This window comes from Pagrus major, chromosome 20 (assembly GCF_040436345.1).
Source record: "Pagrus major chromosome 20, Pma_NU_1.0".
Classification (NCBI taxonomy): domain Eukaryota; kingdom Metazoa; phylum Chordata; class Actinopteri; order Spariformes; family Sparidae; genus Pagrus; species Pagrus major.
In genome coordinates, this window is record NC_133234.1 from 9129355 (window position 1) to 9155866 (window position 26512).

The 26512-nt window shown below is 40.9% G+C and overlaps 1 protein-coding gene across 2 annotated transcripts in view; it reads right to left on the minus strand.

The window, feature by feature from the left end:
- Positions 1-490: 490 nt before the first annotated feature.
- Positions 491-26512, minus strand: part of mapk8b (mitogen-activated protein kinase 8b) — a 33908-nt gene continuing 7886 nt past the window's right edge. Inside the window, exons 2-12 of one of the 2 annotated variants that reach the window (XM_073489269.1) lie at positions 24532-24712; positions 21678-21807; positions 21017-21075; positions 19237-19375; positions 15351-15516; positions 12543-12614; positions 10797-10979; positions 8783-8907; positions 7518-7581; positions 6293-6370; positions 491-5816 (exon numbers count right to left, since the gene is read on the minus strand). In XM_073489269.1, coding sequence (XP_073345370.1) covers positions 5623-5816; positions 6293-6370; positions 7518-7581; positions 8783-8907; positions 10797-10979; positions 12543-12614; positions 15351-15516; positions 19237-19375; positions 21017-21075; positions 21678-21807; positions 24532-24653 — 1332 coding nt within the window. In that variant the 5' untranslated portion in view covers positions 24654-24712 and the 3' untranslated portion in view covers positions 491-5622. Of the gene's footprint in view, positions 5822-6292; positions 6371-7517; positions 7582-8782; positions 8908-10796; positions 10980-12542; positions 12615-15350; positions 15517-19236; positions 19376-21016; positions 21076-21677; positions 21808-24531; positions 24713-26512 lie in introns of both variants that reach the window. The other variant, XM_073489270.1, reaches the window with a different exon arrangement.

A 26512-nucleotide genomic window follows, 5' to 3' on the forward strand; every position in this document is an offset into this window, starting at 1 on the left:
ATGCAGACCAGAGGAATTGAACCAGCGACCTTCTGATGACATGACGCTGGCTCTACCCCTGAGCCACAGCCGCCCTGTCTTTAGGTACATAATGGTATTATTAGAAAGAATGGCTAAGGCTAGCCAGTTAGCATGCTAACATAAACGTCTTTAACATCACATCAAAATTATTATTTCTTCACATTCTGTTGATAATTTATTATTTTTTAAAGTTCCTGGAAAACTGAATCTTGTTTAGTTCTAAATTTCTACACTGAAATTGAAACGGGCGACTAATGCCTGTTCTTATTCAAACAATTCTTTAAATGCTGCACTTGCCGTTCAAATTAGAGACTACGAGTACATCCCATAGAACCCCGAACTACATACATGGGGCTCCTTTAATGAATCATGTGCTGTAACTGGTGCTATCAAGGTTCAACTTCACTAGACTGAGCAATGACTGTGATGCGATTTGTTACTACAGGAAAAAAAGAGACACAACAATAAATCAAAGTGTATTTCTTTTATTTGCAGTACGTGTTTTTTAACTTTTTTTTTTTTTTTTTTTAAGATGTGGCATCATCAGATCCCAGTGCATGTATTCTAGTAGTGCACTTCTTCGTTGGTTGCGGTTTTTGGGACGCGCAGATCCAGGAATTCTTAAAACTACTTGCATGGCTGGATTCACTAGCAAACATTACAAACCAGCACCATACATATAATGATTTCTTGTAGGTATTTACTCATCTTTTTTGTGTTTATTAACATTATTGTCCTTACCGCGTCCCAAATCAAAAATCTGTCGGCCACGTTGCGACTGCGAGAACTTCCCGTCTCGGCATCGAACCCTGGCCGACAGATTTGGTTTGGCGGGGTAAGTCTGATTACGTAACATCATGACTATAAACAAGTCACAGAAATAAAAATTGATCTTATTCATAAAAAAGGAAAACATGGATTGACAGTACCAAACATTTTCTTTACCTTCAGGAGACAGCTAACAAAGGCTAGGCCCATCACATACTACTAGCACAGTTTGCTGAAGGTATTGCACATTTAGTTTAAAAACAAACAAAAAAAAAAGAACAAAAAATACATATAACAATTCTCTTACTTCTAGGTGAAGTATACATAATGTACAAAACTAGAAGTCTGTTGAAACCAACAAATAGTACACTTTCAAATAAATAAATAATGGAATCTGTTATTCACACGTCTTCGATAGCTAATTCTGCAGGCGACTAAGTATATGCAAGAACTGGCAGAAATTCAGCGTGAGGTAGTTCATCAAAGCCGACTTAAATCAGAATGACATTGTTTGGAGAGATGCAGTAATTATAAAAAAAAAAAAGCAACAACAACCTAAGAAGAAGAAAAAAAGAAAATACTCCAATTAAAGCCCCTAATGTTGGGCTGAGAAAATTAAGAGCACTTTAGACAACAAAGTCTTTTTTTCTGATTGGTAACTTTAGCTAATATGACAAATGGGCTAATATGACAAATGGATACACACCACGGATTTTCTCCCTTCTTACAGATGTGACGCTGCTCAAGTCTTTACCTCTTTGTTTATCAAAAGACTACTGCACGTTTACGTTTTTTGCGGTTGGAATCTACAATAGCTGACTGCAGATTGAATTTAGTTTTGTAATGTACAGTTTCCTCCACTGCACTTTACTAGCAAGCTGTTAATGCTCGATAATTAACAAGCTCTTCCTTTTCAGTTCTCTAAAAAGAGAGCAGGATCCGATGGCACCAGCTGTTCGTAAGTTTAAAATTCAAACCAAAGTGTTTATAAAAGTGGACATTTAGCATCACAACACTAAAATGGGTTGCACCACATAAACTAGTTCTTATATAGAGAGATTAGCTTGTTGTTTCAATATTAACACCCAGTGACTGCTGGGTTTCACTGATGCATAGCCACTGTTAGCATGTTAAATGTTAACCATTGTTTAGCTAACTGACAAAGCTAGAATTACTTTGATAATGTATTAAATATTAACTGTGGCGCAGCAAACTGTCAATGCTAACATTAGTTTGCTCATATATCCAATGTTAACTGTTGCGTAGCCAATTGACAAAGCTAAGGATTTCATGCTAGTTTATCACATTTAACTTTTGCATATTGAGAAAGCTAACGTTTGGTTGCTAATATATTAAATGTTAACTGTTGTTTAGCTTGTTGGCAAAGCTAACGTTTGTTTGCTAATATATATTAAATGTTAACTTGTTTAGCTCGTTGAGAAAGCTAACGTGTGCTTGCTAATATATTAAATGTTAACTGTTGTTTAGCTCGTTGAGAAAGCTAACGTTTGCTTGCTAATATATTAAATGTTAACTGTTGTTTAGCTCGTTGAGAAAGCTAACGTTTGCTTGCTAATATATTAAATGTTAACTGTTGTTTAGCTCGTTGAGAAAGCTAACGTTTGCTTGCTAATATATTAAATGTTAACTGTTGTTTAGCTCGTTGAGAAAGCTAACGTTTGCTTGCTAATATATTACCCGTGTAGACTGAACGGTGAAAGAGGTAACGTTATATGGTCGTTGCTCTGAAGTACACTTGTATAAATGTGTAATACCACAAAAATAACACAAAATACTTCAAATTAGAAAATGTTGTGCCATTAATGTTAGACTGAATGAACCAAATAAAACTGAGCAATACAGCGTAAAGAGAATATTTCTCTTATTCTAAACTGCATGTATATTAATTCTGAAACACACGTACTCCATTTTTTTACTAAAAGAAAACTTACCATCATCTACAAAGGAGTTTAATATATTGTTTGACCGACTTATTATTAGTTATTTTGGGACGTTTTTCTTCAATTATGCTTCACTAAATTCCATGTTACATTTACATTTATTTTGATACGAGTTCTAGCAAACCAATTTACCCATTGCTAATGTTTTCATGGGCTCAGACATTCATTAAGTTTTAATGGTGCAACCCGATTCACTAATTCACTAATTCTCTAGTTACAAACTAGCTATTTTTTGTACTTAGGCAGGACACACACCCAGTAATGGATTTACGAATAGCTGGTGCAAGTCCAGAACAGATGAGCCACAGTGCGGCAGTATGAGAAATCAAGTCATTAAATAAATGGTTCTGTCCGTGTTCAGCCTCACGTATTTGGCAGACGAGTTGCAGGTCGAGCACAGCACAGAGCTACAGTAGCGTCATGCTACAAACTTTTTTTGCAACTTTGCTTTGAGCTTCCTAGAAAAACGACCTAATCAGTGACCGAGACAGGTTCTAGACAGACACGGTAATATTTATGCCTCTGCTGCAAACATCCACGACACCTGCTCATGATCCATGACAGCCCAATACATCCCAACCCTGCCTCCTGCAGAGAGGAAGTTTAGTTATGGAAACATTTCTAGCAGGCAGAACGGGCGCTATGATATTCATGATATTCTAATTTTAACAAACCTTTTGTTTAGATGGTTTTAGGCTAATATAGCTTGTTTTAGCTAACTATGGTTAGAGCATTTTTTCAGTTAGTAGCACAAGTGTTGATTAACTTAAACATACAAGATGAATTAGCCAGGAACACTGTCGTTGTTTGGCTCTGCCTCTCAGATATGTCTTCAGAACTAAAGCATCGATCTACACAACAGTCACCGGTATCCGAACCATCACAAAATACTGACAACGACGCCAGTTCACTCTCTTAGTTTGATCCAGCAGTTGAATTTCAACACGTCCATCTTGTCAATTCTTCTCTCCGACAGTCATCACATTAAATTAGTACTCAAAGAAAAGCCAAAAAACTGTTATTAACCTAGATTTCGGTTGCTGTCACTGCAAAGAAACGTTTCTTTTTTTACTTTGATGAAAGACCTTGATAAACCTGCCTCTTCTTCTGAAATGACTCGAACACGGGCTCAAGCATCTCAACGCATACGTCATCACCTTCTTACCCTGCAAGACACCACAGTCTCCCGCTCAAAGGGTCAAAATCAAAACAAGTAGAAAAATATACAATACATTTGTGAGAACTACAACCCCATCATACATTATCGGTTTGATATGGAAACTACTGTTGTTATCCAGACGCCATGAAAACCTACGTGAACGCGCTTCCTCCCAGGTACTCAGGAATGAATGATTAACAACAGGCACTTTTCCTTTCCAAGCTTAAATCAAAAAAACACTCAAAAAGGGCACGATTATTGCATACCATAAGAAGAATTTGTTTCTTTTGACTCTGGTTGTTTGTGCTGCTAAGTTTTAGCTCCTTTGAGTTTTATTCACAATTGCAGGCAAGTCTGGTACACTAAGAGTTTTGGCCATGTTTGAGAAAAATCACTTTCCAATTTCCAAATTCAGAAAAAAGTACATTACTAATAACAAGATCTGGTAGACGTCTTTCCACACTGTTCCATCAGGCTGCAGAATCACTATCCCTCCATCGACACGTTCTCAACACCACATTTCCCTACATGACTGAAGCACAATCTACTAACACCGTCACCGATTAAACAACCCCCCCCGTACAAACTCTCGATAAACCTCCCAAAGCGCGACAAAATAAAACATTCTCAAGTCCCGAAACTGTCAAAAAGCAAAGCCAGTGGACAACGTCAAAAGAGCTCCGTGTCCTCCAAAGCAAACACCACCACTCCGGTTCATGTCCCACAGCCTGTCGCAGACAAGAGGAAGAGGTTCTTTAAAGCACTTTAAAAAAATACAGAAGACAGTCATCAAAAAAAAAAAAGCTCCACGTTATCTTGCGGGACCTCACTGTGCCGTTATCAATCCCATAGCTGAAATGTAGAAGGTAAAAAATGAATCACATGGTGGAGTGAAAATCATTTTGAAGTCCCATCGTGTCTGAACAGGAAGTGAAGAATGAGCAAATTATAAAGCTTTCATTAAAATTTTAACAATGTAGGAAGTAGTAGTGACTCACAAGAAAAGAAGGTTTTTACAAGTAAATCTACAAGATCTCAGTCCAGACGAACGAATCTGCATTTCAAACAGTATCCATGAGACGTGAGATAAAACAGAAGGGGAGTACTAAGACCGTACGTTCGTCAATTCAATTATGTTTCGATGGCTCACTGCAAACTTGTATCGAAGATAAAACTACATCTACCATAAAATCTGTACAAACTCAGTCTACATTTATATGGCAAGTTGTAAAAGCAGTAGCTTACAAGTGAAACGAATGACTTTCAACAGAAAAATAGATCACATTAAAACATTTTACAGATATTTCTTTAAATTCTCACTGTCGGTTAATACAAACCGGAGCATCGTGAAATCATAAAAATTCTCTTATCATCATCTTAGGTTTCTGAAAAAATTAAGAAATGCCACAATAAATTACAGCTAGGACTCAAACCAAAAGAAATCCTAATTTTAAAAAAAGACTAAAACCGTAATAAAAAAAGAAAAAAAAAAAAAAGATCTGTCCTTTCAGAAATCAAAATGTTTCTCTAACAGCTAGCTGGCTAATCGCTACACTACTAAAGACAAGCACAGAGAGGAGGAGGAGGAGGGGGAGGAGGAGGAGGAGGAAGGTTTAGGGTGGGTGGGGCCAGGAGCCAGTGTCGGGCTAGTGGTCTTGGATGTGACCAGGGAGCGTGGCCAAGCCCAGGACCAGGAGGAGGCGGAGATGATAGTCATCTGCAGCAGCCCAGGGGGGCGGTGGCTGGAGCGGCAGCAGCAGCGGCGGCGGCGGCGGCGCTGGCCGTCTCCAGGCTGCTGTCGGTGTCGGTCAGGGTCGGGTCGGTGGACATGAAGGAGTCGTTGGCGGAGGAGGACGTGGAGGCGTGGTGCTGGTGGTGCTGCTGGGGGCTGCTGCTCACTGTTGCACCTGTGCTATGAGGAACAGGGACAGACCTGTGGTCAGCCATCGGAAGTGAACACGCAGCACGGGCTGCTGAAAGTCTGACAGTATGTGTAGCTGCTATTTCAAGGTAAAACAGTTACATAATGTTTCTTTAATAATCAGGTGAGACGTGTAGATTTATGCTAAACCTAAGCAGGGTCATAACTCAACACATAGTTGGTGTCTAACTAGACATATTAGTGTGCTAATGCTGTCAGGGTCCTGCCCACATACAGCAAGATTACATTTGAAGAATTACAGTAATTAAGTACAAAGATGAGTCCAAGACTGGAATACACCTTAACAGACAGAAACATGATTACCACACGACAGGCAGAGCTGTAGCAGTGCACTGTTGACACAGTTAATGAGCTCACAGTTTGTAAACAGAAAAAAAGGGGATCATTTAAACACGTTTACAAGCTCACGTACACAATCTCTCTCACATAAACTCCACTAACCTATGGACGCTGGCTGTCCCCTGATGACACCGTTCTTTGTCCTCTCTTCCCAGTCCAACACTTCTTTGTATATCAACTCTGCAACAAGCAAGTCACAATCAGTTAATACAGCAAAGGAGAGGAAGAAAAAAGCCTTGCACAGTGAACCTGTGAGCTGCTGTCATCACTCTGTCAGCACTGAGGAGGAAACAGAGTTTTAAATGGAGCGTCCACATGAGGGAGGCACCTCCTCTCCCCCTGGTGTTCACCAAGGGTCAAGCTCACTCACGGGTCCACCGCCATTATTAGTTACATGTTGCATTTACGTTGTGAACAAAACATCGATGTCTGTGCTATGCAGTTCTACGCTGATGATACTGCACAAATAGTCTCTAACACCTATTATTTGCTTGAGTTTGAAAGAGATACTGTAGCAATAGATGGCCTCCATGCTTGTCAGCTGCCTGATTGCTACTGCGCATGTGCAACTCTCAACAGAGATTAGAGAGAAGCAAGATGTCTCACTCCTCAGCAACTTCTTTTATCAGCTCAATGTGCCGAATTCAGAATATTATTGATTAGGACATTTTAAAACAAGTTAAATGCCTTCTGGATGCATTCTGATGAGGTATTAAACCTCTTTCACACTAGACAAAAAAACCCACTAACACCTGGCTTCAGTCTTCAATCAGAAAGTGTACAATCTGCATTTATTCCTGAGTCAAACGACTCTGCAGTAGTCATGGATATTTATCGGCTCCAGGTCCCACAGTTTTCACCCCTTTTCCGGTGCGATACTATGACGCACGTTTAAGTAGCGGGCACTGCAGCACAAAAAAGGTTTTCCTGTCTGTCTCTGTTCAAGCAGCACTCAAAAGGTGAACACTATCAAAAAGTAACCACAGTAACATTGTGACTGGGCTCACTGTTCCTCATTTTTCATGACACAACAGAAAAAAGAAGAAACAGCAAGGCAAACTTGTCATATTTGGTCATTTTTGTCTTTATGGACTACTAAGAGGTAATCTATGCTTCTATTTCATCACAGCTAAACAATCTAGTGTATTAATGGCAAAATACCAAGAATACAAGAACAAATAGAAAAAAAAAGTGCGTATCAGTTGGAGAACAAAGATTAAATGTCCTGTATGCTGCAAAGCACGAACACAGACCGACCTTGTGCAACACATTACAAAAAGTACTTTTGACAGCGTATCAAAGAGGAGCAACAGAGGATCCTTCCTACCTTTCCACTCCTCCACTGTGTGCTCCCTCTCATCCAGCTGCTTGTCTGTGATCACGGGTGGTGGCTGGAAGAAGACGACAGACACATTTGTTAGCTCATTGAAAACATGAGCAACAAGTCCACACATATCACCCTGCCAATATTACTGAAAAAAAAGACTAACATTCTTTTAGAGAACAACTTCTACTTGCAAGTTTCACAATGACCTTTATTTTTACAAGCTAGGAAATGTTTAATGTCTGCTGTGCATGTTTTCATTCCAGCTAAACACTACAGCTGGTGAATGATGAGTCAACCCAAACTAGAGAGCTGCAGTAGCTCCCAGCTTAAAGTGAAAACCTACAGACTCAGCTAATTGATAGCACGAGATAGCAGAAGGAAACTGCTGCAGTGACCCTTCGTCTCATTAAACCCACTTAATGCTGATTTGTTTTCTGCGTTGGACTGCACAAACCTCTCCAGGAACACACCACAAACCTCGAAAATCAAATTTATCGCATGCACCGAGCTGGAATAAACTACCTCAGCGCTAGCCGTGGGATAGAGTTATCCATCCTCCCCAGAGTCCGGGGGAGATGTGATGCATTTATGCAGTGTCAGAGCATCAGAGCAAGATCTGTGTACAAATCTGCACCTTTCAAGGCTGAACTGTCAGTTCTGAGGAGTCCTTCGTGCCACAGAGGAGGGGGGGGGAGCAGCAATTCACCTCAACTTTCAATTCGCTGATCACAGGCCAAATCAATTTGCACTGGCTGACTCATTGTGATTCCAAGGAGTGTGAGGTGGATTATCACAAAGCATACAGACACTGTTGTGTCACCAAACACAGACTGACAATGCATTTAACATGCAGAGCACAAATGTTCTTTAAAGAGGAGAGGACATGGATTATTTTAATAACGTATCGAGGGATTTAAAAGTTGTGCATTATTACATTTCTATGTATTCTACTTGTGTCCATGTCCAGCAACAGTCAGAACAGTTTTGGTTATTTAAATTTCTGTGTTTCTGTTTTTCTCTATGCTCTTCTGTGGGTGGGCCTCAGCTGGAAAAAGCTGACGGCTCATATGTCTCTGCACCAAATCATAATTCATCAACATCTGAATCAAAATCTTCGGACAGTTGTGTGGTTGTTGTTTTATGCCAAAAGGCAACAGTCCATCAGATCTGATCAAATCACACAGACGCCAGAGATACATTTTGAAACCGAGCGTTCGGGGGCTTTTAAAAGAGTTGAAATTAATTATTAATCAGTGAGTGCTTACCGCCTCCACTTCAGTGGGGTCATACCACACGTTGATGTAAGGGTGCTGGAGAGCCTCGTCCACTGAGATCCGCTTTGACGCGTCTATTACCAGCATCTTGGATAGAAGGTCTCGGGCTTGGCTCGCTGGAAAGACATTGTGGCAGAAAAAGAGAAAATGAATAATAAATGTAAAACAACATTTTAAACAACCAGATTTATAAGGCCCCCCCTCCCAAAAGCCCAGTCTGCTCTGATTGGTGACCTCTCACAAGCCTGAGCAGGCAGCACCCACCACGTTTCTGCAGCAGTAGTTTTTGCAACCACGGCCATGCTGGGGGCGTGAACTATTTGAGTTATTTGAACTTGTTTTGTGGCGAAAACCTATCAGGTGTAAGGGCTCCTCTCTAATTGGTTTAATTGTACCAGCTGGTGCAGGATGATGTCACAAAGAAGCATGCAGGTTTCCAGAAAGTAATGTGAGCTTGTTTAAAGGTACTCTTTAAACTTTTCTTTTAAACACAGTTGTTTACTTTCAGTGTTTCTCAACAAAACACATTTTCCGCATCGTTGACACCTCAGAAACATCTTATCTGCTTGTGAGTCCTCCTGCGTATAAACACTACTCCACAGCACTACTAGTGGTCAAAAGCTACTCAGGGCTCCTTTAAACCGAAGCCACGGATAGAAAAACAGGAGCATCTGTTTTTTTGGGCTGTGTTTGGGGCTTTCAAGACATCCGTCGTGATTATCATATGTTCTTTGTGAAAGCCAGCGTGGGCTCTCGAAGCTCTCAGAGCCAAATGTGAACATCCAACACATGCAGTCTAAGAGGAGCACTTCAGGGGAATACACTGTTGTCACACTCCTGCCTCTGTAAATTAATGAGGACAGAAAAAGATGAGCTCCGTTTTTTGGGGTTTTTTTTTTTGGCCACATCTCGCAACAGCTCCACGGCGTTTCGCTGCGCGTCTTCCTGTCATCTTCTCTCCATTTACACATGAACACGCTTGAGGTAAATTCCTCTTCACAGTAAACAACTTGGTCCTGAACTGTCAGCTTCCGTAATAAGTGCTTAATCTCAGGCAGCCACTGAAAAGTGATTTGTCACTCGGGCTTTGCTGTCAGTAGATGTTTGTAAGGCTACAACACAAACTGATGCTATACGGGGGAAAAGTTCATCCTGCTGCTTTGACAAATGCTTGGATTCATTCTCACTGAGCCACCGTGGAGGCATTATATTAATCCTTCAATTACGAAAAAAAGACATTTAAGAGGCCACCTGTGATAAATTCCACAATAGCAGAAAAGAACCAGCTTTAAAGTCTTTTGTTCAAATTTCTAGCAGTAAAATTGAAGCACATTGTGCCATAAAACTGGTGGCTCTAGAAACACTGATTGCCTCATTATTCTTCGCACCGTCTGGCATGCGATAAAAGAGCTATTTAACTTTTTACAAATGGTTCCTCTTCAAGCTGGACGACTGCTGCACCTGTAATAAAGGAACTATGCAGCAAAGTGGTTTAAACTCTTGGCGCTGAAATTACAACCTCACATCATTTCTCTGCTATAAATCATGGACATTAAAAGGCATACTGTTCAGGATTTGTCTGATGCTGTTTATAAAACACACTAGGTGCAGTAAGTGATTCCAGAGGAAGATTGGATAAAACCTGTTGGATAGTTGGATAATTCATATTTCTGACAGACAGGGGGCAGCATATCACCAGAGTAACCGCTTTCTGCTGCTAACTATAGCTGCTGTTAGCTAGTTAGCTTGGTTAGCCATGCATCTGGCAGCGTGGACTGGGATCTCAAAGCACCAGAGGACTGTTGGTGTTTACACCACTAACACAGGACCGGACAAGCCAGGGCTAGCTGGTGAGCATGCTAACTTCAGCAAATACAGCATCTCTTCAACCCAATACATAGATAGCATGATGTTATGACTGATGATGGATAACTTTTGTATGAGTCATAAATCTTCGGAAAATCCTGCGTAGTATACTTTTAAAGAGAGAAAAGAGCATCTTTACCTTTCAGTTTGTTGTGTTCAGAGTCCGCAGGAAACAGGACATCAGGGAAGAGCTTCTCAAAGCTGTAGCCGGCATACCGTGGCCTGTTCTCCACGTAGGTCCTCACCGACTGGTTGAGCTTCATGAGGAACTCCTGAGACGGTGTCCCCAGCTGCTCGATCACCTTATTCCACTGGTCGATATCTTAAGGTTACAGTATTAAGAAAAGCACTGGGCTGGGTTTGAACAAAAGGAGCGCCCCCTTCCAGAGTTGGGCTGGGTCGTTTTCAGTACCATTTTGAAGTGATGAATAATAAAAGAGAGCCATCTGGAGTTGCTGTGTCTTGTACTGCATTGTTCTGGCTTGGATACATTTCTAAATTAAATGTAACTGCAACGGTGCTGGAAAAGGAAATGTCAATGATGTTCCTGGACGAGGGAGGCTAAAGAAGGTACAACAGATGGTACCGTCTGACTTAAGATAATAGAGTGCATTTTTACTCATGAGGAAAAGGTCGTAAGAGATTTGAATCCCATTTAAACATGTGCAAAAATGATTTCAAACATCTGGAAGATTGTCAACACTTCATATTAGATGCTCACCTCGAGTAGCCCAGATGCTAGAAATATGCAACTCTTTTTTTCTTGAGGACAAAAACACAAACATACATACAGATATAACATGTACGGATCTACCTGGAGGACACACAAAGGAATGCCTTGTTCACATCTTTGTTCATCCTAAAATATGAATGAACAACAAGGAGGGAAAGTCCGGCCAGTCACACCAAACCAGGAAAAGATAAGTCAGGCTGTACAAATTGTGGACCAATAAGTGTTTTACATCTAGACCTCAAGCTGTTTACTTCCATTCTGGCTGACAGAACACTGAAGGTTCTGCCTCACTTAGACCAAACAAATCAAACTTGACAAGAAAGGACTTTACTTGCTCCTTGCAACTGCTACCTCACTTTCCATTTTGATTTTAAATTACATTGATGGGACTTAAATGTCACATGCTGCTGGCTGGTAAGGGTAGAATAATCCCTTCACTCTAACAGAAGATGGCTAACATGGCCAAATGTCTTTGAGAGACCCGCTTAGCCCTCCAAGCTAACCATTAATGCTAAAAAATATGCTAATTATTATTACCAGAATGGTCACTTTAATAGACATTAAAAATGTCATCTTAAAGATGGTAGTCAAATATAGAACTAGACTTTATGTAAGTCAATGTTAGTGTACAACACCAAATATAACACTTTAATTTGTCATGCTAATGCTATATTAACCTTAGCTAACCAAAGTTATCTATTAGCATATTAGAGTGTTAAGCAACAATTAGCTTCATGACGCTAATGTAGAGTCATAAATCAGTAACATGGCACAAAAAAGTTCTTAAATGTTAACTTATTGCCCAATAAAACAACTAGAAATGCTGAATGAAGCACCTACATCATTTTGAACATCCACTCACATTGCGATCGTGGTGTTGTGCTTGTTAGCTTACTGCTATAGCATGCTGGGTCAAAGAAATGGAATAGATCCATCATTGCCATGAAAGAAGGTTGATTCCTCTTCAGCTCAGTCACTGAAGGAAACCAGCATCAACCCTGAATACATTAAACATCCTCACTCATGAAACAGGCGCAGCAGCTTCGGCAGCTTTTCCCGTTGTGTGCAAAGATATGAACAAGATGACAGACAAAAGGATGAGACGAGACGGCATTTTGGGGGGGTTTGGATGGAGGTTCAACTTAAGGATACGATCAGTGCCTGGAAACAACACACTACCCCGGACCATTTCAGCCATGATGCAGCCAACAGACCAGACATCAACTGAAAAATGAAATGACAACCACTAAATTAGCATGCAGGACTGAAAAACAAACAGAAAAACAACCCCGAGACAAACAAAAACAAAAACCCTCAAATGAACAAAAGGGGAGAAAACATGATGTGGTGCGAGGTGATGTGTGTGATACATGACAGAAATGAATTGCATGCAGTTGAGTGCACTCTTAAACCCGGGTCAGCGTCCCACAGGGCTAAGGGAATTGATTATCATCTATCTTCTTGGCTAGCGTAATCTGTGTATACTGCACATTGCTGGAAGAACAGTAGTGTTACTAATCAAAGAACGATTTCTGCTTCGGGGACACAAACAGTGAATCAGAAGCTTTGAAAAGAGAGACACCGACTTTCAAGGTCTTCTGGAAATGTTTTTGCAGAAATGCATCTTAACACCCTCAGTATCCTCACTGCAACTCATGTCTGATGTGTTAAACTGGAATATTCTGATCCATGAGGCCAGAAAGGATCATTTTTGAGCTTTTTTCTGTCACACTGCAGATTCAGAGGCTCACAAATGTTGTCTGATTGCATCTGTGGCATCTACATATGGAAAGCAGTTTGAAGATAGCGAGGGTATTTGTTTGCGGTGCGATTCTCAGCTATGGGAGAGCAAACTATTCAATTCTATTTCGGTTTCCTCATGTCGCAGTCGTGTTCTGAAGCAACAGTTCTGCTGTAGAGGTGAGTGAGGAGCGTGTCGTGTGACTTTGTGCATCTGTGAGGAGCAGGTGGGTGGTTGCAAGTGGAAATGTCAGGCAAATCCGAGGAATAGAATCTCTGTAGTTGCTCACAGGATTATGATCTCCGTGCGATCCGTTAGATGAAAACTAATGGTTCTGAAGAGACAACAGACGTTCGTGTGCTGTGTTTCGTTTCACAACAAGTGCCAGACACTGCTGCAAGCAGCTCAAGGATACAATCCCTTCCTGGAAAAAGGATTTTGTGGCGAACCATTTCTGCCATAATGCAGCCCACAGCCCAAATATCCACTACATATGCGCAGCATAAAAGGAGGGAGAAGAGAATAAGCAAAAAAAAAAAAATGCAACAAGTCAGCAGGAAAAATTAGGGTCAATGTATTTGCTCAAGAGGACCAAGGATGAGTATTAGTATTAACAAGATTCTACAGAGTTTTGCTATAACAGGAGCATTATTGCTATGTATCCACTTCATTTTGTTATCTGAGTCATTCAGTCATTAACTACTCACCCTCATGCCGATACAAAGCCAGGTGGAGTTTTTGTCTACAAAACATTTCTGGAGCTTAACAGCAAAACAGTGCTGCAGCATTCTCCTGAACAACTGAAGAAGCAGATGGGGACTTGTTTTATAATGTAAAATAACAGAAAAGAAAATATCTCCATGCTGTTCCGTCCTGCATAATTCATGTGGCCAGAGGCCCTGAGATCCCAAATTGATTTGAAACCGCGTCATCAACAATCTTATCATGTGGTGAAGCTCGTGCACCCATTTCAGACGGGGTGCGTGCTAACGCCTTTAGCCTAGCAGCTACAGTGAAGATTTCCACTTAAAAAAAAGGGTGTCAACATCTTTGTAAATCAATTTGGGATTTCAGGGCTTTGAGACACCAAACGAGCAGTATGGAGCCATTGTATGTTTTTTCCCACCATCTGCTTCGACTGTTCAGGAGAATGCAGCAACGCTGTTTTGCTGTGATTGTCCAGAAATCTTTTGTGGACTTTCAATTGGCATGGGGGTGAGTATATAAGGACTGAATTTTCATTTTTGGGTTAACTTTTCCTTTAAATGGCTATTATGCATCTGACTTTAGACCTAAAAGGCTGAGGGAGTTACATGTCTATCAAAGGAATGTTTTGGGAACTGTTACATTTCTTGTCGAGACTCTAATGGGCAGACTGACACCACTTCCGTGACTGCACACTAAATATGAAGCAAGACAGTTAGCTTAGCATAAAGACTGGAAACAGGGGGAAACAGCTACTCTGGCTCTGTCTAACAATAGAAAAATCTGCCTACCACCACATCTGAACCTCACTGATTAACATGCTTTATCTCCTTGAGTCGTCAACCAAGAAATAGTCCAGCACATAACCCCTGTAACACCACAAACTGTTAAGTTTTAATATTAAGTAGTGAGTTTTAGAGGTGGTGGAAGTCAGACTTTGTTACTTTTGGTCTGTGCAGTGCTAGCTGTTTCCCCCTGCTACCAATCTTAGTTCTAAGCTAAGCTAACCGTCTCCTGGTTTTAATTTTATATCTACTGGACAGGTATGAGGGTCATATCAATCTAAAACATTGCAAATAAGCATATTTCCCAAAACGTTGAACTACTCCTTTCAGACCATATTTGCTTTAACTGTGATACGTTCTAAGCGGGAGCACTGAGTGAAACTGCAGAAGCATGCAAGTGCCTGTTTTCATTCTGCCGTTTTTATCCAGGCTGTAAGGAGCTCAGGACAGGCAACCTCTTAATAAAACATCAAACGCATGCTAAAGCACTGCTGGGAACTGGAGTCCCCAGACAGGAAGTTTCCCACAAAGCACCGATGCCCAACATGCCAACTTCCCCCTGAAGTGTGACCTTTGCAGGAAGAGGGAGAGTGTGTGTGGAAGTGTGTTTGGGAGGTGCTGTCGAAAAACACATCTCAGTGGAGAGGGCCATGCAGCAGGCCAGGCAGCAGCTCAGGAGCTCCTCATTGGCCGGTCGCTGTCAAGAAGCTGCTTTCCCCCCACACTCACCATTGGCCTGGTAGCCCATGCCCAGGATGACTTCGGGGGCGCGGTAGTAGCGGGTCACCACGTAGGGCGTCATGAGGAGGCCGGTGGCGGCTGTCCTGGCCAGGCCAAAGTCCAGGATCTTCAGTGTGCAGTCGGACTTCACCACGATGTTGCTGGGCTTCAGGTCCTGGACGGAAAACACAACACAGACCTGATTAACACTCAGGCGGTGGTACCGGTGTGTGTGGTATTCTGCTCTGACGGGTGAAACACTTCATAATAAACATTAATAAATGGTAAATTGACAGTAAATTAAACATTAGTTAATGGTTACTTCACTGTTAGCAAACATTTAAATGCTTTATAAACTATTTATTAAGCACTTTGCTGTAAACAATGTTTATAAATACTGTGTAACTCATCTATAAACAATATATATATACTATAATTGACAGTAATAATTTACACAAACATTTGTATGTTCAGAATAAAACAAAGACTTTTAAATAACTAATTTTCTCCTAAACTGCACCAGGTTACAGGACCTTCTCTCACTCTCACTCAAACAAGTTTCAAAATAAAGTGCTCCGTTACTGGACAGAGCTTTTTTTGCACATATAACAAGTGAAAATGGATCGCAGTACATCCCACTGTATCTAACATGTCGTAAGCTACTTTATTCAGTGGCCTGTGAGTGAAATTGTCTGAGTGAATTTAAGTTCACCCCAGTAAGCATTTATGCAATGTATTCTAGTATCTGGGACTTTTATTGTGAAAGGTAAAAATGGAAGAGGTCCGTCTAATGAGCTGCATCTAACAGTTGGCCGCCCGTGTTCAGTCAATGGAGCATCAGCCTCAACCTGTATTTACTCTGCTAAAAGAAAACCGGTATAACTGATCACAACACATCCTGTCGTCAACTCAACTAACATCCGTGTCACTGCTGGGCTCCGTGTAGACACTATTAAAATCTTGCTTCAATAGGTGGAAATGAATTGTCTTTTGATCAACTAATCGATTAATCATCCAACTGTTGCAGCTCTACGTTGAGCAATAACTCCAGTTATAACTGGTAGTTTGATTTTAAGAGCTTCAGACACGGTTCGACTTGCAGAGAAAGTTTTTCCCTCTTCTGAATTTCCATCCGGTGAGTTGTCACGTCATAAACAAGACACTGTGCCTGTGGCTATATAATCTACTAGTGGCTATCTGCCAATTCGTTCATTACAAAAACTAATTTGCGAGCCGTGACAGGTCTACTGGTCGGCGCTCAGCATAATTTACATAGCGACAAATTGGATCCCTCGTCTGTCATTTCATGCCAATCATTTGTGTCTTTGTTGTGATCACTTCCTGGTTCAGAGAATAATGCGCTTCTATTGCCATCGAGGTGGCAACTCACTAGCAAACAATGCAGCACTAATAAGAGGAAATATGAATGCACCGCAGGTACAAATCATTATAATCATCGTTGCTTCTGGACAATGAGTCTGTTGTGCTCGACTGCCCTGAGAGGTTTTAAAGTGTGTTCTGGAGGGAGCGCTTAGCGACTCTGAGCATCTTAAAAAAACGTCTCGAGAGCTCTCACCACAGAGACAAAGCCCCAGAAGAACAAGAGAATCTTTGGCGATCCATGACTCATATTGCATCTGTTCACCTTATGAAAGCTTTGCGTGCCGAGCCTCGCTGATGCGAGCGGGGCTGGTTAGCTGCGCCTGTGGCTCAATTAGTTCTGGCTGGCAGAGCAGGAGGAGCTCCGCCGATCTACTGCCGCGTCTTCCACTGAGGGTGATTGACAGAGTGCTTCACAGTGCGTGTGTGTGTTACTGTGTACATGTGTGCGCGCATCCAAGACAGATACTTTGTAATGTCGCTGATGGTGCTTTAGGGCGTTGTGTGTGTGTGTCATCCCGTGTCAGCTGTTTCAAAGTGAGCAAGCACCTGAGTGTGTACATGTGTACGTGTGTTTTACTGCGACCTGTGCATCATCTCCTCTGCATAACAAACCCTTCATGTTTGGCTGTGTTCGCTGGAGATTTCATAAATTCAGTTTCACAAAATGGAAATGGAATGAGATATTGGCAACTCCAAAATTTGAAAGGAATAGTTAACTATCTTTCCAAGAGTTAGATGAGAAGACTGATACAGCACTCATGTCTCTGTGGTGAACATGAAGCCAGCACCACCTACCTGCACCTCTCCGGTTCACTGATTAAAATGTTATCGGCCATGTTTTAATGGCAGTGCAAGACGAGCACAAGCAGCATTCTGACTACTTTCCTCACCTTTAATTTGGCTTTGCCCATCTGTGTAGTATTTTAGTCCACATAAACAGGAGGGAGGTTCATTTAAATAAGTCATGACAAGGAGAGTTGTTGATATATTGGTGGTCAATCTGCTGCCATTTTGATGATTTCATCAACAAAAACAAACCAAATCTTGGAGCAAATGAGCAGCAATAAGGCACTAATGCTTAAAACTTCTGAATCTAAATTGAAATTAATCAAGCACTGTACAGGTAGTGGATGCATTTAGCTGAAATGAACAAAGGCACATTATTTAATGGCACTGAAGCAGGAATGTAAAGTTAACTCATATAATCTGTTGTCCATAGCTGCTTTATATTGTGTGAACACTTCCTCCTTCACTTAACTGAATCCCTGCAGTCAGGTTGATAAATCTGCTGCCTCTGATTAAAAGAGTCATTATGCTATTATGTCCGACAGTCCACTTTCATTAAATCACCTGGAAATGACACCAGGCTGCTACAAAATAATAAACACACATAACACAACTCTACACACATCAAGACTATTCCTGTGCATTGCAGCCTCCGTGGTAGCACAGAAAAGGCTCTACTTCTTATGGAAACTTAAGAAGGTTAGATTCGGGTGCCCAAGTTATCATCAACTATTACAGAGGAGCAATAGAAAGCATCCTGACTGGAAACATCACAAACCGACCCAGGAGAGGAAGGTTCTGTAGCTGGTGATTAAAACCACCCAGAACATCATTGGTACCAATCTACAGAGCATCAGTGATGGGTCTGCACAGAGCCCAAAGGATACGCAAAGGCAACACCCACCCCAGCCACGGTCTGTTCACCCTGCTACCATCTGGCAAAAGATACACAAGTATCCGCTGCTGTACCACCGGACTACAGATCAGCTTCTTTACTCAAGCTGTGAGGCTCCTGAACTCATCCTCAACACTCCACCATCAACACCTCTTGGGTAGCATAAAGTGACTACAACTTGCATTTCATTGCAAGTTTACAGTCATTGTTGTAAAATGACAATTAAACAACCCTTGAAGATATAACATAACCATTATAATGTAACGTAGAGTAGCAATATGGCTGAAATAGCATCATATTAGTGTGCTTGGAGACGTCCACGCAGTCTACCACTCTCTGCTTGTTTTGCGCTTGCATGATTAAAACAGGGGCCAAATCTCCTGTGCTTAATCCATACTAAAACTGAACTGTAAAAAACTATAAATTGTGGCTTTAAAGGGGGTTTTGGCTTAATTTTCTCCACTAACTCTTCGCAAGTAAGTGTATTTCCAAAACAGTATAACTATTCCTTCAACGCCAAACTTTATAAAGCTGGAAACAATATACACAATCAGTCTGCTGCTGCTCAGTTGGCTTACATTGGCTTTTCAATGCCATATTTTTCTGGTAAACAGCTGCCACATAGGCACATTTTGCTGAATCTTATCAACATATCACTGTTGGCAGCCTTGTCACTGCTCATTTCTCGAAATTTCTGATGCCGAGAGATCCGTTCATCTGCATATCCGTTTGTTCATATGTGTGCTCACGATACAATAGTTGGACCTGCTTATCTGGAGCCACCTGAACACCTGTTTTGTGTGTACCCATGCTTGCATCAGCGCGCCTTACCCTGTGTATGATGCCGGCAGCGTGCAGGTGTTTGATTCCACACAGCATCTGGTAGAGCAGGTAGGACAGCCTCTCGTGGTCCAGCTCCATCTGAATCACCTGGCAGAGGTTAGCATCCATCAGCTCCATCACGAGATACCTGCAGGGAAACCACAGAGGGGAAAACGGTCACGCAGGGGCACAGTTACATTAACGGAGAATCCTGCATACACAGAGCTTTCATGTGTTGGTGTTTTACATTAACCAGAGAGCTCTGAACTTAAATGCAAATAGAGCTGCAACGACTCCTTGATTAGTTGTCTACTATTAAATTAAATTTGATAATCAGTTTGAGTCTTTTTTTGAATATTTTTTTCTAGTTTCTTTACTCCTCTATGACTATAAACTGAATATCTTTGGCTTGTAGACATTTTGAGGACATCATCCTGGTCTTTGGGAAACACTGACATTTTTTTTTTGCCCATTTTCTGACTTCTTTAGACCAAACAACTGGATTGACCCAGAAGAAAATTCATCATCAATGAAAATAATCACTAGTTGCGGCCCTAATTGTCACATTTTTGTGGAAAAGGCTCAACTTTCCTGGTTATTTAAATAAAGAAAATCATAAACAATTTTCTCATTTCTTTAACTATATATCAACTACAGGCATAAATAACCTTAAATCTACATCTTGATCTCCTACATCCTCATCCTCACCCACGCAGCACTTGCTTTCCGTGGCATTTAGGAAGTGACAGTTAGGGTTCTCCTTCTCAAAACACTGATGATGTTATGTTAACTGGCAGCTGTTACATCATCAGTCCCTACAACCCTCCTACATGGAGTACCGACCTGAAGACAGATTTTTACACAAAAAGAAAACATCTTGGTGACAGAGCACGAAGCTTCAGACTGAAGGAAGTACGACTTCTGCTTGGATGATCCGAGTTTACATTCCATGTTTTAATACAAATGGGTGTAATTCACTGTGTGCCATGTTGACGTATATTTAGGCTGAAATATGTATATAGAAATTGGTATAATGCTCTGTCTACTGCTCTGTAATACAAGTGTGGCTTCAGGTACACACACACAGAGACACACACACACAGACACACACAGACACACACACACACAGGCAAATGGAGTGTTCAGCCTCCATCCTCCAACTGTGTGTTTGCCCTGAAACCCTCTGGCTATGATTTGTCCAGTTTCCTTTTTAGCTCCAATCAGGCAGACACAGCACTACACACACACACACACACAGAGAGACACACACACAGAGCTGCTAGAGGATGGCATTAATCATGTTTGTTCCCGTCATACTCGGCGAAACCATCACTTCCCCCACATCTCAGTTTATTCTTCCACTATCTACGAGTCCACAGCCAGTTTCCACTCGCATAGGCGTCTTGTCGTCTTCGAAACACAACCAGGAGGCTGCCTAATATGCCCCGATGATGATCTTATGAAAGGGAGTGTCCACCCAACTGTTTTGTTTTTTGTATGTTGAAGATTTCTGTGTTTTACCTTCATAGTTACTTTGAGGAGTTTTTCTTAACTTAACTCTAAAATAGTACACGTGTCCACTAACTGTGAATGCATGTGATACAATTTCAAGTATTCCTTGAAATACACCTGTCTGTACTATGTACTTGTAGTAGTAACTCAGGATACCACACTAACCACAAGCCCCTAAAAGTCACATCAGATAATCCGACCCCCCCAGCGAGCTCCATCCTGTATTGATTTTACAAACACACAGCGAGCAGATGTCATTCGGCGCACTGATACTCACACATCTTGGAATTCTTCCAGTGTCTTCTGTGGTGTGAATACGTTTAATAGGCCGATTATCTGTGGAGAAAAAGAAAAGGAAACGCAGTTATTAATCTGCGAGTCCGACGGGGAGGTGAAAGTTGGCAGTGAGCGGCGTCATCACGCCCTGATGCACCGCTGAACCAGCAGGGACATGTGAAAGGTGCAGCAAGCAGAGCATCAATCATGAGTAACAACAGGACATTCTCTAATTCAAAACACCACATGATAAAACATGTTGCAGCGGCAGGTAATCCACAAGCTTCCTGTTTTCAACATCACCTGTCAATCAGACAAAGTGGGAGGATTTCTGCATCATTATGACTCGTTGACCCTCTTTGACAGGAACGATGTTTAAATTTAGAGGCTAAATGTTTTCCAGAGTTTTCCTAAGGGGAAGCTTTGCTCCATCCAAGTGTCTTCTGTTATTTCTATTGAGAATTCACTGCTCTCTTATGTGTGTTCATCACATTACTTCAAGGCTGGTTTGAGCTCAGAAATAGCCTAATGCGTTTAAACCCAGATGCAGGCCTGTAACCAAAGGAAACACACCAATACAAGACGGTATGCAGTGTCACAGCTCAATATCTTCCATCCCTACTGGTGAAAAGGAAATACAGAAACTGTCGGAAAGCTCTTACGTTCTTGTGGTTGACACATTTCATGAGCACCAGTTCTCTGTAGGCCCGTTTTGCGTGAGTCTGATTCTGAAAGGGCCTGCTCAGCTTCTTGATGGCGACGTTCCTCTCCAAGTTGTGGTCGTACGCTGAACTGTGGTGAAGAATGAAAGCAAAAACTTAGTCAACAATAACGTGTCAAAAAGCCTAAGAGTACTTGATACTTTAACCCCTTGCGCTCTTTTCCAGTGACTGTTTGCAATGTCGAAAGAGGAATGAAATCACAGGTTGCACTCTAACCAAGCACGTTTGGAGCAATAGTCAAAGAGCTGATAAACAGGTCACACCACTGTGTCTTTCTTTTTTTAATTCTTCCCTTCAGGGCTCTCAAAGTCAGAAAATTTCCATTTCTGCACACAGCAGCTTTAGACTGTTAAAACCTCTTGAGGGTACCACATAATGTCAAACTGAAATTAAAATCAACAATCCATGTTTGCAGTTAAAATTCATGGTGAAAGAAAAAAGGGTTGCTTTAAGGTCAAATCAAAAATGTTAAACAATTTAGACATGTGTCCACTCTTGTGAATAAGAAGGAGACATTAGCTTGAAAGCTGTGTGTGTTGTTTAAAATCTGTGTGCGTGTCTTTGGTCCCAGGCTGCTGTCTGGCTGTTTGTCAGTGCCGCTGTCCGCCTATTTTACTGAAGAATGGTCACGATTACAGCTTGTTAAAAGACATCCAAAGTTCACCCATATTTCTACTCATAATCACTCCAACAACTCCTAATGGAACTAGCTGTCTCTTTAGCTGCTAAATGTTTCACTATTTTCATTGGCTAGTAACTTACTTGGCTTGTTGCATGTACCTTTTGGGGTTGTGTTGCATTAGACTAAATTATACTTAAGGGTGTTACCTTAAAATAACAGCTTCAAAATCATTTCGATGCTACAGTGTCCTGTAATAGGGTGAATGGTGTCTCACTCACCCCATCACTTGTTTCTGCACTATGTAACTTCAGTGAGAGCGGGATCACAGCGTTACGTACATGTTTACTTCAAGATACAAGTTTTCAACACATAATATTGTTATGATGTAATGAGTTTTGTTTGTAGTTAGCACCTACATTATTTCTGGCCCGGGATTTGTATTTACTGTGAGGGGCGCCAAATCGCAAAAAAATGCCAATTTCTACATAATGTTGCTTTAATATATCAGGTTGTATTACACCTGTGTCGGCGAGTCGATAAGAAAGAATGTATGGCAACAATGGACTGTTGCATCAATGTGATAGCATTTTTTGCAATCTTAGTTTTGAGAAAATGTAATATATCACAATACACCACTACTACACATTAGAATTTTTATTTTTGTGTTCTGTGAATATTTCTGGTCCCCAAAAATAATGCATATCGATGCAGAAGCATATATGCACCCATGACCCAATATCCCTAACTCATTTTGCGTAGTGTATGTAGCCTATCAATAACATGTTGCAAATATGTATATTTTTATCCAATTGTATTCACATCTGTACGTCCACGGAGGAACATTGTGTTTACTGGACTGTATTTTGCTGTTCAGGGGTCGCATTTTCAGCACAGGTTCCTGTTTAAAAACACTGTTACATCAGACAGCAGGACAGTCAGCTCTCTTATGTGATGGAACAGACAAACTGGGGTTTAAAAAACTGTTGTTTTTTTACGAAATCCTGCAGCTGTTAAGCCAGCGTAAGAGAAGCAGGGCAGATGTTCATATCTGATAACCAGCAAGTCATTTCATAACAAAATCAAGTCTTCACTGATGCTCTAATGCATCAATTTCTTGGTGTTAAGGACCAAAGTAAATTAATGACAGGCAAACAACTTGTTTAGTTTATGTGACAAGCACTGGGACTAGATTACTTTGGAATTCACCTTTTGTTCACTAATTAAAAATTTGAAGGTCCTTCCAATTAATCAACTGCTGGAATGATGTAGATGTAAAACTTGCCATCGAGGGACAACTGCTGATGTGATAGAATATCATACTGAAATCCACAAGGAACACAATACCACACTGTACTGTCAACAAATACAACAGTGTGCATCAATTTTGGTGTGTTTGCAACTTTTGCTGATGTTGTAACATCTGATCTCATCAAATCGGAGGGCCGACAGCTGGCAAAGACCAAGCGCTGCATCAGTAGCTTCCAATAAATGTTTTCTTACCTGACAGTTCCTATATAGGAAGATGAACTCTGCAGTTTCAACCCTTTCTGACTGACAAATAGATGCAAGTTTGTTTCAGCCATGTGAAACACTCTAGACACGTTGTGCACATGGCTGACCAAACACAGCTGTACATAAGGCTGTGAAATTACTTATTTTATCATCACTGATCACTTATTATTATCATGGTTCATAAAGAAATTACACAGGAACATTTTGTTGTTCATTAAACAAAATATGTAGTACAAAGGTTTTCATAAGTTTCTGTGTCGAACACATAAGCATCCACTTTTTTAAAATTTTATGGCAAGTTCCTCATAATCAAATACAAATGAATAAATAAACATAAAAAACAATACCAATACAGTTTGACAAAATACTGTTACCTGAAGATCAACTTAAAATCGTATTTTTCAGGGATTCCAACCACATCTCATTGTCTGTCGAGTTGTCGTGGAGATGGCTTAGTGGTCATCATGTGACACTAAATAAGAGACCTTTGCCATTTCCATGACAATTATTCAAACACCATGCGCTGATGAAGCCCATGAGATGCATTTGAAAACTCCAGAAAAGGCTGATTAAGTCGATAAGTGGACCTTCAGTTGAGTTTATCCTGTCAAACTACGTTTTCAAAGATCAAGACATTTTTTTCAATATTTTTTTCCTCACCAGACAATTCCCTGTGCTCCGGATCCGATGGGTCTGAGGTTCTGGTAGCGCTTTAAAACCATAAAAGTTGAATCGCCCACATCTATACTGTAGTACTCCTTTTCACGCTTGTTCCGGTTCATGGTGAAGCCTTGGACAAACGCTGTGACTGGGCATCCAAGTGGAGCTCTCCTCTCAAGACCTGCAGTGAGTGGAGAGGAAGAGAGGTTGTCATTTATTTATTTTTTACCTTTGGGTTCACACTTTCTCTTCCAGCAGCCAAAATTCACACTGAACTAAAATACAGGGATTTTCAAAACACTGATAAGGCAGTCTTTATAAACCGTATGCTTTCCAATTTGATAAAAGTGGTGTGATTTTGTCATAAGATTCAAGTTAACCACTGCTTTTCAGAGGAGCATAATATCTTTTATTGTTTTTCTGTCAAGCATCATTTATGGGAGATAAGGGTGTCAGGATTCTCCAAATCCACGATTTGATTTGGTTTTTGGACTTTGAACTTTTATTTCCCAGCAATGATGGCTATGGAATTGTTAGACTATCAAGTCTTGATTTGTAAAGAACAACAGATTATTGGTTTTAAGCCCCAACAACCATTATTTGCATTTTCAAATTCTTCTTTAAAAAGAAAGGGGCATTTTACAAATCTTACAATAACAACGTGACTTTATCCTTGTGGCTTTTTGCAGTTTAGGGTAAGGAAAGATTCCACCGTTCAACAAAAAACCCATCCTTTAGTGATTCAGCAATAAACAACAAAAGATAGAAGTGTTTGTTATGAAGTGCAATTTCTTAAATCAGTCCCGACTAAAACCCTCTTCCCAAGCAAATCAATAAAGGATCTCTGAAAAACAGAACAAACCCAACATCTCTGACGGGGAGGGGGGAGAAATTGGTGTATAACATTTATCGTACGGTGACCTTGACCACTGTCCTTTGATCATCTAATCATCCTTGAGTCATAGTGGACATTTGTAACAAATTTGAAGAAATTACCAGCGATGCGTTCTTGAGATGTGTCATTCACAAGAATGGGACGCCATGAGGTCACAATGACCTTGACCTTTGACCACCAAAACCTAGTCAGCTCATCCTTGAGTGCAAATGAACATTTGTACTAAATTTTAAGAAATATCCCTGAAGACATTTTTGAGATATTGCATTCACAAGAATGTGACGTACGTATGGACAGACAACACGCAAACATAATGCCTCCGGCCACAGCTGCCGCCGGCACAGAGGTGTAAAAATAAATCATATATTGAAATCAAAATAATTGAATCATGAGATTCCTACCTCTAATTATACAGTACAAGGGAAATGTTTTATTGGCATGAATCATTGAATTTTGGAACAGACGTCTATCACAGAGTCAAACTTCATCTCAACACTCTATATGTGTGGCAAAATAATATTTAACATGGATAAACAAGAGCTGCCTGCCTGCTACCAGCATCAAAGCCTGTGTTTAGGAATGGAACGGCTGATAAACTGCTCAGACTGTAGATATGTCCATCAAAAAGCCCCACTCCACAGGCAGTCTGGCTCAGAAACAGCTCACTGCCTCACCACTTCGCTCAGCTAATTCAATTAATTACTACAAAGGTTGGTATTACGTAGGGACCCCATGTTGTGTCAAGTTTTATTCCTCAAAGACTGTCGTGTCAACAGAGCAGATCTGCTCATGTGTTTGACGGTGCGGTATAAATCTTGTCTCACTGCCCCTTTAGCCTAATAAAAATCTTGATTTGTCATTTAGGAAAAATTCTTAGATATCAGAAACTCAGACCAGCCATGCTTCCAATCCTAAGTCTCATCAATTATAATGGCTACTATATAAAACCCAAAGGTCTGGGCAATGGAGTGATGATGTAGGCAGTGAGACAGAGAGGAAGCAGGAAGCAGGGTTTCATGCCGGCTCTGAAGACGACGAATCATTAGTGGAATTTGGAACGCTGTGCTGAGGAGGTCGGCTTTGAGA